The sequence below is a fragment of the Aphelocoma coerulescens genome, chromosome 4 (assembly GCF_041296385.1).
Source record: "Aphelocoma coerulescens isolate FSJ_1873_10779 chromosome 4, UR_Acoe_1.0, whole genome shotgun sequence".
Classification (NCBI taxonomy): domain Eukaryota; kingdom Metazoa; phylum Chordata; class Aves; order Passeriformes; family Corvidae; genus Aphelocoma; species Aphelocoma coerulescens.
In genome coordinates this window covers 46054795-46066847 of record NC_091017.1, presented here as the reverse complement: position 1 = coordinate 46066847, position 12053 = coordinate 46054795, and the positions used below count along the sequence as shown (strand labels likewise).

General features: G+C 40.0%; 1 protein-coding gene across 4 annotated transcripts in view; it reads right to left on the bottom strand.

The window, feature by feature from the left end:
- WWC2 (WW and C2 domain containing 2) overlaps positions 1-12053 on the bottom strand; it is a 94353-nt gene that overhangs the window by 10635 nt on the left and 71665 nt on the right. For all 4 annotated transcript variants that reach the window (XM_069013768.1, XM_069013769.1, XM_069013772.1 and 1 more), the window contains 8 exons: positions 10925-11048; positions 10035-10115; positions 9865-9951; positions 8302-8494; positions 6539-6709; positions 5645-5757; positions 4470-4662; positions 2346-2510 (listed from right to left, as the gene is read on the bottom strand). In XM_069013768.1, the coding sequence (XP_068869869.1) occupies positions 2346-2510; positions 4470-4662; positions 5645-5757; positions 6539-6709; positions 8302-8494; positions 9865-9951; positions 10035-10115; positions 10925-11048 (1127 nt within the window). The remainder of the gene's footprint in view (positions 1-2345; positions 2511-4469; positions 4663-5644; positions 5758-6538; positions 6710-8301; positions 8495-9864; positions 9952-10034; positions 10116-10924; positions 11049-12053) is intronic.

Sequence of the window (12053 nt, the reverse complement as noted above, 5' to 3'; positions counted from 1 at the left end):
ACACCAAGACAACCATTGATCTTACTGAATGAATAGTGAGTAGACTCTTTAGGAATGGTAACTATGGTTATTAAGTACTGACAAATCATTGTCTGGCTGCAGATACAAACTATGGATTTCACCTATCTGGGGCAGGCTTTTAACAAGTTTACTACAGGGAAGGTAAATTACTATAGACGTGCACCTGTCCAACAAACAGTATTTTTGTATTGTTATTAATTGTAACAAGCAAAGGTGTGCCTACAGCTTCCTTTGGAAGCGCTTCCTGCTCCGTAAAATTATGCACCACAGCTCAGCAGTAGCTTCTTCGTAACTTTAGCATTATTTCATACACATCAGTGCAGAATGATTGTTAGGTGCATCAGCATCTAACAGGTGGTAACCTCCAGGGAAAACAGAAGCATCTCTCTGCAGAAAATGTATTTCACCGCTTCAGGAAGGGACAAAAAAGGGAATCATTCTGCTAACATTGCAGTAAGCAAAGCCAAGGGCCCTAAAGTGTGCTTACACAGGACTGACTGGGAGCTGGGGGTGGAAAATACAACCACTTGCAATACAAGTACACCTCTTGAGAGACAAATCTGTCTTTTCACCATGAGCCACTACTGGGAGCTCACCCCTGGATACAGAGGTGGCCATAGTCACTCATGTTCTTTAGGCACTTTTCAAGGGACATTTTCCAAAGCACAAACAGAGTTTGGTTCTGTCCATTAGGCCTCAAAGATCTCTGTGTTTTCTGTAAAATCATATGAGAATAGGTGCTCTTTTAAAGCCAGGCCATCTCTTCTGATTAGAGAGCAGCTGTCACTTCACCAGAGTACATCCAACAGGTGCTTTTCTCTCGTACAGCACCATAAAGCAAGAAAGGCTGGATACGCCTGTGGTGCAAACAGGGGACTGGGACTAGGGAGACCCCAGCTCTTCAGCCCTCTCTGTGAACTTGGATGCAGCTACAGTGCCCACTCTGGAGCCCCCAGCAGTGGGCAACAAGTGTTTCTGACACTGCAAAAGGTTCATCTGCAAACATGTTCTTTTCACGGGGTACTTTGCATCCAGGCAATACCATACACAATGAGAAACAGAATGGTTTATTCAAGGTAAGTTTTTTTTTGATTCTGGCTCTTGGCAGCAGTTATGTAGCAATGTTACACCCAATACTTTCCCAGATGCAAAAACCTCAAGAGTTTACACTACCTAAGCTACTGAAGCAACTAGTTTTACTTCCTGTTGAAGACTTGCATAGGCAGCAAACTAAGGGGATTCTTTTTTTTTGCCAATACAGCTAATTTCCATTTATAGATTAAGTTCCAGCACAGGAATTAAGATGAAGGCTAGCTTCTGAATTCAGCCAACAATGTATCCAAATTATGTAAAGATTGTTAGAAAACAGTCTGCTATGTTTCATTCTGGAAGGTATATGGAATAGTTATTAATATGTACGTATTGACTATAGATTTATTTTTTTTTTAGGCTAACAAGAATCACAGACAAGTGATGAACTTTAATGTTCCCAAATAATTAAGGCAACTGCCTCTAACTGAACTGGGGAATTAAAGCATAAGTTGTTGATTTATTTTAAAAAGAGGTACTTGTATGAGTAAGTAGAAACTAAAGATCAAAATAAACCGCCTTTTCTAGGGCATTTCTGTGATTAAAATCTATGGAGCTGGTAATCCATGCTTAAATCTTTAAACACATGATTTTCATAGTTTAGCAGCAACAAGACTCACAATTTATATCTTTTCTTCTTTTTCCATGCTACCATAGATCTAGAGAGACTGGAGAATTTAGCTGCCAAAGCCATGTTTAAAACCCCGTCCCGAGGCAGCACTCGCACATCTTTCAAAGATGCAATTACAGCAGGATTTGGGCTGCCTAGGTTTAAAACCAGCTGAGATACAAAGCAAGATTTAAAATTGATGACTGAGCTCTTTCCACACTGTTACCCTTAAATGGTTGCATTATTAAAATATGGTAATGCAATGGCATTTTACAGCGAATTCTATTTCATGTTGTAACAAATTGTTTTGCTGTGAGAGTGCTGGAGTTGCTGACGTGCAAGGAAACACACTTTTTGCAGACAGCCAGCACAGGCATCTGTGTTATTTCTCTCCAATAGGATATATTTTTGCCCTAGTTGAGGTGTTTTGCAAGAGTATGCAACTCTGCTGAAAGTCAATTCTACTATGCATCAGCTCAGATAGGGAGAGACTCTAGAAAAAGCACAGGCTCTGCCTCTTGCAGGGAGAATTGGTACATGACTCACTGTCATTAATGCTTCATTCCCAAGAAGTTAAATGACTCTTTAGTTAATAGCTCTTCATTCCAAGTGTTTTTCCCCTTACCCTACAGATGTATTGGTTCCGCTCGCCTGGAGAGAAGGTTTGGGAGCGCACTATCATGCTGTTCCTGACAAAGGGACGCTGTCTGGAGCTCCAGCTGGCTCTGTCCTTGGGTCGGACTGGTGTGTTCTCATTAAGCGATTCCTCAGTGTTAGTCTCTTTATCAACCTATGAAAAGGAATTTAATGTAGAAGACTTACTATAATCAGATACATGCCACCATGTAGTTTTTGTGCCTTTGGATTTTACAAGCATTCTCATCACCTTGCAGTGGATGGAGAAAGACCAGCAGCAAAAAGCACCCTGCATTTACAGAGAAGTTATTCTAAGTAAAGAAATACAAAATTCCCAAGAGGCTTAACAGTGTGTGGAGAGGCTTTGAAGGTACTCTTTGCAGGCAGTAAAGCCAAAGACCTTTGCTGCTCAACAGATGGCTTGATGCAAACAAAGTGCAAGAAACGTTTTGCTTTGCCATTTGCAGACATGATGATTATTGCACATTTATATTTACTTTGTGTGGTATTTGCAGAAGAGCAAGGTTCTGCCATGCCTGAGATGGTGCCTGTGAACACTGAAAGGGGGCAGCTGGGAAAGTTACACTGCCCAGGTCCTTCCAGACATACTGCCATACATTCCCAAGCCTCAGCAGCAGGACTGCTTTCTGGCAAGCTCCAGAGCTTCATCAGCCTTTTGAACCCAGGGAAAAGACAGCTGGCTGCTGTCCCTCAGCACAGCCTGCTGCCTACTGCCCCACATGTGCTAGAGGAAGCCTCAAGTACCCCCATCCCCGTGGGTGGTACAGCCTGTGCTTACTTCCATGCTGCATTCATCCTGGCTGCTGGGCTAGACCAAGCTCTGCAGCAGCTGGAACATCCAGTGTTACTGGTGTGCACTGGGGCTTTTTCTTCAACTTGGGTAATTTAATGAGGTTCATTGTTTTCAAAGTGCAGGTGATAAATACAGTGACCTAAATAGCACAACAGCAACCCCGAGAGGATGTGGCATACAGAGATCTATGCTGTGGCTGACTCTGCAGTGGAGTCTGCTGTCTTTCCTTCCTTGTCCAGGTCCACCCAGCCCAGGCCTAGCAAAGTACTCGTGTGCATGTCTGACCTTCACATGAGTCCTTGCTGTCTCCCCTTGCCGAGTTAGGGCTTTGATCTATATTCACTTGCTACCCAGCAGACTGTCAGTCCTTTTAATACCACAGCCTTAGCTCATTTGGCATCTTGCCACATTAATTGGAAGTTAATTACTGTTTCCAGTAAGTCCACTGAGATGTTAAACTTTTGTATTGTCACAAAGGTGAAGGAACGAGATGTCACTCTTTGTCTTTTTAACTCTGCTATTTTATAGAACTGGTGGGTTTAAAACATGCAGTGTTGTTTTTATTAAGATGCAGAAAGCTTCTAAAAGTTTCATTTCTGAGAGTGTGCTACCACATCAGGCATACTAAACATCTACTAAAAGTGCTTTCAAGAAAGTGGAATATAGTTTAAAGCCAACAGTTACCAAGAATATGGAATTTGAATTTGCTTTATGCAGTGTGCGGGTACAACAGTACCCTCAATAGTTCAAAAGTATACACAGTTTTAATACACATTTTGGAATTTTCTATTCATTAATCTTTTGTCCTTTTTTTCTGCTAAGACAGTTTTTGTATTTCACGCCCTAAAATAAAGGGAAAAAATAAGGAAATCCCTGCATTGGTTTAAAGATCTTGACCCATGTCATGTGTTTCCCCCTGTTTGTCAGATGAATCTGAAGGAAAAAAAAGGAAACAATGAAACACATGTGCAGAAATATTTTAAATATGCACAGGCTGAAGCTACTGAACTGCTTTGTATTTTGAATATTCTCCATATGAAACAAAAAAAGTGAAGATAGAGAGTCTTGGTTAATTGTCCTGGACTTAGACGTTCTGCCTAGCATGTCTGTTCAATGTCCTCTTCATAGTTCAGAAGTGACCACACCAATTTTGTTACAAGTACATACTGACAAGTGCTACAGCAAAGGCCACATCAAATTGTAAATGCACAGATGCAGCAGACTTCTATATTAATTGCTCAGAAACAGATTTTTAGACATGGTAAGATACTGCAGGAATGTGAGTTTTAAGATATTCACCAGTGTTAGAATTACAGCAGCTTGCTGGCTTTCACGGGCCTCATCGCTGTTCTCTCTGTTCTTGTCTTCATTCATTTCTGGTGCATCCATGAGTAACCCCACGTCATCATTACAGTCGCCTTCTACTGCCAGCTTAATGTCATCTTCCTCTTCATCCACAATTTCATCAGAGGCCTCTGCAAGCATCTCTAGCCTGTATGAACAGAAGTAGCCCAGGCTTATTCTGAAACTGAAAAAGCTCACCAGAGAAAGATACCAGAAAGCCCAGACCTGCACCCATGTATGGGGTATGCATTTTCCTGACAGGGAAAACAACTATCATCCAAATGCTTCCACTTAGTTCACACAAAGGCCCATTTCATTGCTGCCTCCAGCAAAACCCAGCAAGCGCTACTACAGTTCACCTTCAAGGTCATTATGACAACACTGCACTATAGTCAATAGCTGTAATGGTGATAAGTTCATAAAACAAAAATGCAACTCTCCCCTTCCCCCATAATAAAGCAGGTATTTACTTCTACACTGCAGCTAAGAAATTGCACAGTAACAGAACTCAAATAGCAATTTAGCAAGAAATCTGTTTCTTGGGAAAGTTCACAATTTCTTCAAAAATGAGACTATCAATGGAAGCACACCCACACTGACTTTGTCAGACAGCAGCTCTCTTTTCAAATCCTGTTATTTGCTTGTTACACTTAATGGAACTAGAATATTTGATATTTTGCTACACTTCCAGTGGCTTCACAGCCCAAGTGGTTTCACAGGAAGATGTACATGGAATGGAGGAGCATTGGCAGTAGGAGTTCATAGAGCAGCCAAGACACTGTAAACCTAAAAGAACGTGAATTAATTGACCACACAAGAGAAAAAGACTTTACTCTAATTCCAGTGGTGGTGAGGCACTGGAACAGGTTGTCCGGAGAAGCTGTGGATGTCCTGTTCTTGGAAATGTTTGAGGCCAGGTTGGATGGGGTGTTGAGCAGCTTGGTCTAGTGGAAGGTGTCCCTGCCCATGGCAGTGGTATTAGGCTGGATGATCTTTAAAGATCCCTTCCAACCCATACCATTCTACGAGTCTATGATCTCCAAAAGTACAGGTCTTTTGTTTGTCTAAGAAAAGGAAGAATTAGCTGAATCATTCAGGCATGAACAGTGAGGGAGGGAAAGTGGTTTTACCAGTCTTCCTCAGAGGCCCTTTGCTCCTGTTCCTTCTCCTCATCTTCAGCCAGCTCTTGTTCTACTGCTTCCAGCTCAGCAGATGTCCTCTCCAGCAGAGCTGACACAGCATCCTGCTCACAAGGAAAAAGTAGATGAAACCAGAATTGAATGATACATAACAGGTAAAAAAATGACAACTCTTGCAAGAGCTGCATTACCCTACTGCTCCCTGATGTCAGCAGAAACAGATCACAAGGGTAAGGGGTTTGAATTGTCAGTGTATAGCACATTGAATGATTATTTTTAAACAGAGTAAATCTCAATGAAGAACAATTGGTTTTGAAATGATAATGCCATCAAATATGTTCCTGCCATCCTTCAATGTATTTTCTTGTCTTCCCACTCATACTAGTAATGTTCTTAGCTGAAAAAAAGGTGCTCTTCAAAGTTACATTTTCTATGCAGTTCTCTTAAGAAGGGATTAAAGCAAAAAAGCTTGTTTAACCAGAAGAGTTAGTATGTTTTGCATAAACAACGTTCAATGCAATGGCTTTAAGTAGGCTGATTTGAATAGTTAATAAATAGCAATTTTTAAGGTGTGCATGTGAAAATAAATTAGACACTTAAGGATGCTCTTCAATAACATTCTTTGTAAAAAGAAACACAGCTGAAAGGTTTCAAATTGGGAGTACAATTTTGTATCCTGTCAAAAGCTTCCACCCATCCCCACTCCTATCTGACACCCCATACAGGCCCTACACACAAAGTCACTTTAGACAAAAGTGCCTGCAAAACAGGGCCTTGGACCTTCAGGGGAGGGCAGTTCACACATTCAAGTAACTACAATGCAACAGCTCAATTGGAGTCTGTTTTTTTTCTTGCTATCACAGTAATAGCCAACACATTGCTCACCAAGTCCAGTGAGTCCAACGATTGTGATTGCTTGCTTAACAGAAACATGTATTCATCATTTTGTTCCTTGGGTTTTTTGCCAGGACTCTGCTTGCAAGGCAACAGGTTGTACCACAGAGTACAGGTCTCATCAGAAAGTGATACATCTGCCAGGCTGATCTGAGTCCCAGACTGCATAAAATAAGAAAAGGGAAGAAAATTATTTAAACTTGTTCTGTTTCCTACAAAACAGCTAAAATTCTACTGTACTTATCGTGCAAAACAGGCAGCACAAATTTGACATGAACCTGAATTCCCTTTTTAACTCTACAGTTTGTATTTCCCTCCACTTCCAGTTATAGACAAATAGAAATACATGGAAAGTCCTTAATATTGTCCATTCTGCCACCTCTTATTTCAGTCTTCAGAATTTCTCCCCACGCCCCATACCATGGGATTGCCCACACCTGCTCTAGTGCATTCACTAAGGAAAACCTGTGCAGCACCAGCTTGTGACGCAGCAAGTGTCACATGATCTTTCAGCTGTCCCACCACAGAAATCATCCATATGGCAAATAATGGATGACCTTGCTTGCTCAAACCAGGGAAGGAAGAGATGAAGAGCCAGTAAAAGAGATTAAGAAACCCATTCATTTGGACAAGCACTGACATCCACCGAGTTGGTACTCTGGGAAAACTACTGAAGTACTCATTTTGGGCTGTGCCTTGGAGATTAAAATCCTCTGTTCTTTGCTAAAGCGTATTATCTCCACAGCTACTGGGCTGCACACAGAGCTCTTGCCAAGACTCTGGTCCTGTTGTCCAGGGCTTTCTGCTGGGGATGGTACTCCCGACTCTTTCATTTGATCTTGCGAATAACCCTTGTCTTCGTTGGCATTTTTTGTTATTGTTGAGCCCTTTCTTCACCTTGGTATCCTGCCTGATGTCGCATTTTTGTTCTGTTGCCCTTCCCTTTCCTCAGGGGAAAACTCTTACATACTGAAAGAGGCCAATACATTCCCCAGGAATTAAGTTATCTTCTACATTCTGAAAGTGAGGCTATTTCACAGTAGTTGGAGCTGATGAACCCCAGCAGATTCCAGCATCACTTCAGTGTGTTGTAACTGAAAAAATCTCACTGTGCTACTAAAATCCCTCTCATGGTGAAAAACTAGAGTTGTACCAGACCATGCAAGAGCAATTTGGAAGTAAATGAAGCATCACTGATTCGGTGATGACTACGATTAACAACAAAATTTAAAGTGACAGCTTCCAATGGGCTGATCTATATATAAATGTCATGCCTTTTTATTATTTCAACAGATCATAAAGATCAAAACAGTGTCCATCATATAAGCTAAAATAACATCCAAAACATAATTTAGTTTGTTCTTTGTGAAAAGTTGTGATAATGAGGGTTTGCTCTCTTTTTTTTTTTACTGTGGCTCTTCTTCAGCTTTTACTTTAAAACCCAGTGTTAAAGTAATGTTGCATTGAAGTTTACAGGAGTTTTATGTATAAAATGGCAAAGATGGAATATCAATCTCTAATTAAAGGGTTTAAGGTAGTGTTAGAGTTATCAAAACACCTTCCATCCAGGATTAGATTCTGTATCAGGAGTTTCGGTGAAAGGCAGTATTCTAGGTACTATAGCAACAACTAAGTTATGCTTCAGGCTTTGTCTCCAAGGGCTGTGGAATTTTAGCAACCTTGACCATCAAAACAAGAGGGGACACTACAAACAAATGCATGCCAAAAAAAGCACCAGAAATAAAACCGCATACCAAGCACTCTTCCCGACGACTTCTACTGACAGCACAAACATCTACTCTCAGTGTCTTCTGTAGCAGTGTTACTTGAGAAATGGCTACTCTGAATATCTCGTTGAATAAAATGGTTTCCATGGCAGGATGAACTTTAGTGCGGAACAGACAGCTGATATCAGTGGAGGATGGAAGGACTGCTACTCTAATATACCTGCCAGAAACAAAACCAAATCTTTACCTCTGTTGAAACTGGCACTTGCTGGTGATGCATGAGAGAAGTTCACCCCATCAACTTAAGGAGTGCATAGCAACAAAATAGAACAGTAACTTATCAGTGGAATGGAAAAGAAGTGACAAAAATGAGTCAGAAACTCCTCTTGTACCTTGCAAAAACATTTCCCAAAAGGGAGTTTCTGTGCCTGGTAAGGTAGTAGCAAGAGAGGTAGCAGTTTCTGACTCTATCCAAGTTTAGTACTGTAAACAATGAAGATCATCTCACAGATGGAAGGAAACATGTCCTTAATGTTAATTTAAAAAAAAAGAGAAATTTACTCTTCTATAGTTTTTCTGTATTCTTGTGCTAAATGTTAGTGGACTTGGAAGGTCAGCAGAGGAAAGACTAGTTCAGAGAAGGAAGGATAGCAGTAGAACAACCATTTTTTATTAACAAAAACAAACAGAAAAATCCAGCAAGCACCCAGGCCTCTATCCTTAATGCATCCTTTCCATACTCAGTGGCTTCCTAGTTATCTGCCAATCAAATTTAAGGCAATAGGATACAAAGGGAAAGACACCTGCAAGAAAACCAAATTTTCTAAGGATTGATTATGTCCTACTCCAATCTTGCTAAGCTTTTCAACAGTTTAAGGTAGTCTTACAGTCTGTCAAAAAGCTCACTCAAGTACAAGTGTCCCCAAGGCAAGCTGTACCTATTTATACAGACCAGAATTTTGGATTAGAAATTCAGTGGTAACATATTCAGGCATTTCTGTTCATTTTCTACATATGACTTGCACTATAATTTACTTTTAGACTTTGCGTGTTGGTGCAATTTGACTCAAGAACTAATCCTTAACAGACCTCCAAGCTCCAGTTGTTAGGGATGGTGTATCTCAATGTGACTGTGCTTGTCCACTTGCAATTTACTAAATTACCCCTTCCCTCTAAAAGCTCACTTAAAATACAAATGCTGCTTTAAATACCATTTTACATCAGTAAGACACTTAAATGTAAAAAGACAACATTATGAGCTGAAAGGATGCCAAAGCATCAAAAGAATGTTTTTAGTAACTACAGCATAGCTGTTTAGCACTCACAAAGCTACAGAATGTTTAGAAGCACTAGATAATACACCATTTAAAAATCCTTTTTATTCCACTTTAGTGGAATGTGCAAATTTCCTGATAACTTCTTTTTCTTGCTGGAATATGCAACAGCTGAATACTACAACAGTTTGAAAAGTTTTGTACATATTTCAGTGCTCTTAAGCTGTAAATCAACCAATTCCTTTAGAGAATTTTTTACAATTTATTATTATACTCTTGTGTTTCAACACTACTTCTCAGTGATTGTTTGACTTACACCTTAGAGCCAAGGGGGACAGAAAACGCCGGAAGGTTTCTAAGCCGTACTATGATTATCACGAAACTTGAATTGCCGTGGTCATATCTGTTAAAGAAAGGACAACATGAGGGAAGTTTACTATTCACATTTATGTATAAACAGGAATATTCCCTTTGCTGGTCACTCACCTGAGTCCTATTTGTACCTGAGCAGCCTCGAGAATTGTTGCATCATCTTCACTATATACAATGTCCTCATTTTCATTTGGTCTAGGAAAATAAGGCAAATACTCAAATTTAGGAAAATTATAGTTAGCTTTCAGCAATTATTAAGGTATGCATACACAGAACCTATATCCATTCTCCTAAACACGCTGATTTAATTACAGCATGCACTCCAAATAAGAATTTCAGAGCCTACACAATAGCAGTGCTTGTTTTAGGGACAGTCACTGCTGGAATAGTTTGACAACTGCAGCAATGATTCAGAAAGGCCTTAGGCTGAAGATTACAGGCAACCCTATATAAACTAGTATGAAGAATCCTACAGAAGTTGTCTGGTCAAAAAATAACAGCAAATATGTTTCTTACATCCTGATCACCACAGTGAACCCTATACCTCAACATGGATTATTTTAATACCATCATTACAACAGTTTTTTCTTTTCTATAACCTCTTTTTAAAAATAAAAACATTCCAAAAAATGCTATACAATCTTAAAAATCCTAAACAAAACAAGAAGTAAAACCAGTGACTCTGAGTAGTGTCAATAGAGTCACATGGCAGAACCTGCATAGTTTACATCAAGCTTTTCTCTTGGGAACACTTCTAGCATGAGAAAACCCCCCAAGATTATAAGGAAATATATATTAATGCTATTCAACCAAATTATACAAGCACAAAAAATAACCCAAATCAAACTTCATTGTTTGGCAAATATGCTGTCCTTTCCATCTAAAAGTACAAATTATTTCTAAAAAAGGCAGGGCTGATTAACAACTTCTGCTGATACTGTGTAACTGATCATAGATAAATTTAAATTTTTGGTGTTAGGACTTGCATGATTTCTCAAACCTACTGTTTCACAGAAGCTTCATATACACCACTATCTCCAGCCACAGACTCATCAGACACAGCAGCAGATACACAAGCTGTTTTCTCCTCAAGCAGATGACCAGCTGTTCTCCTTGGTAAATCACCACCTACAAAAAGGAAAAAGAATGAAAATTAGTCCAAGAGATTAATAGTCAGAAAGAGAGATGAGCATAGCTTAGAAAGTTGTCAAGTTGAAAGCGGTGACCCTTAACTGAGTACCACAGAGTAGTTTTGTTCCATATCATTAAACATTCTGAGACTGTACTGCTGTTACCACATATTTTGGCTGCAGATATAACCAGACTGATGAACTTGAAAATGTACTATTATACCTTCACAGAGACACAGACTCCTATGATCACCCTTATGCATTCAGCTAGTTATTGTCCTTCATTATCAACCCTCATTATTCTGAACTTTAAACCAGTATTTGCCATGTTCACAGTCAGCACTGTGGTAACACTTCAGCTACATGCCAAGTGCTTGCCTACTGTTTATTAAATATTCAAAAGTCAGACAGACACCCTCTCCCCAGTGATAAAACTGCTAGAAATCCTCTCTGGTTTACTATCATCAAAAACTTTCTATGCTACAGCCTCTCAATGACTACTTAGCTTTAATCTTCAACTTGCATTCATATGCGAGTGTCATGCAGTGAAGCCACATTCGGCAGCACAGTAAGCTGAGGGCCTGTGCAGTCCTTTTATCTGCCAATGGGTGAGGATATTTGTATGCATTATCATCCCCATCTGAATCATGACTTTACATCCTGTTAAGATGTTAAAATTTAAGGCTCTAGATTAGATGATTGATTGCTGCATTTGTGTTTTTATTTATGGAAGTAGGAATGCTTTTTCCTTGATGATGAAGTGTTCTTTCCCTTCCCCCCCCCCACCATGTGAGGGGTGAAGGTGATGACATGATTTATTGATTACCCTTAGGAATTACCACAGCAGCCTGAATTGACTTTGACAATGACACAGACTGACTGTGGAAGAACTACATGATATTCCAACCTGGTTTCTGACAGCAGGGACATGTGCAGAGCAGCAAATATCTCTACGGTTCACCTGTACAGAAAAGTCAGAGACAGCCAGAGAAGCAGGTGAACA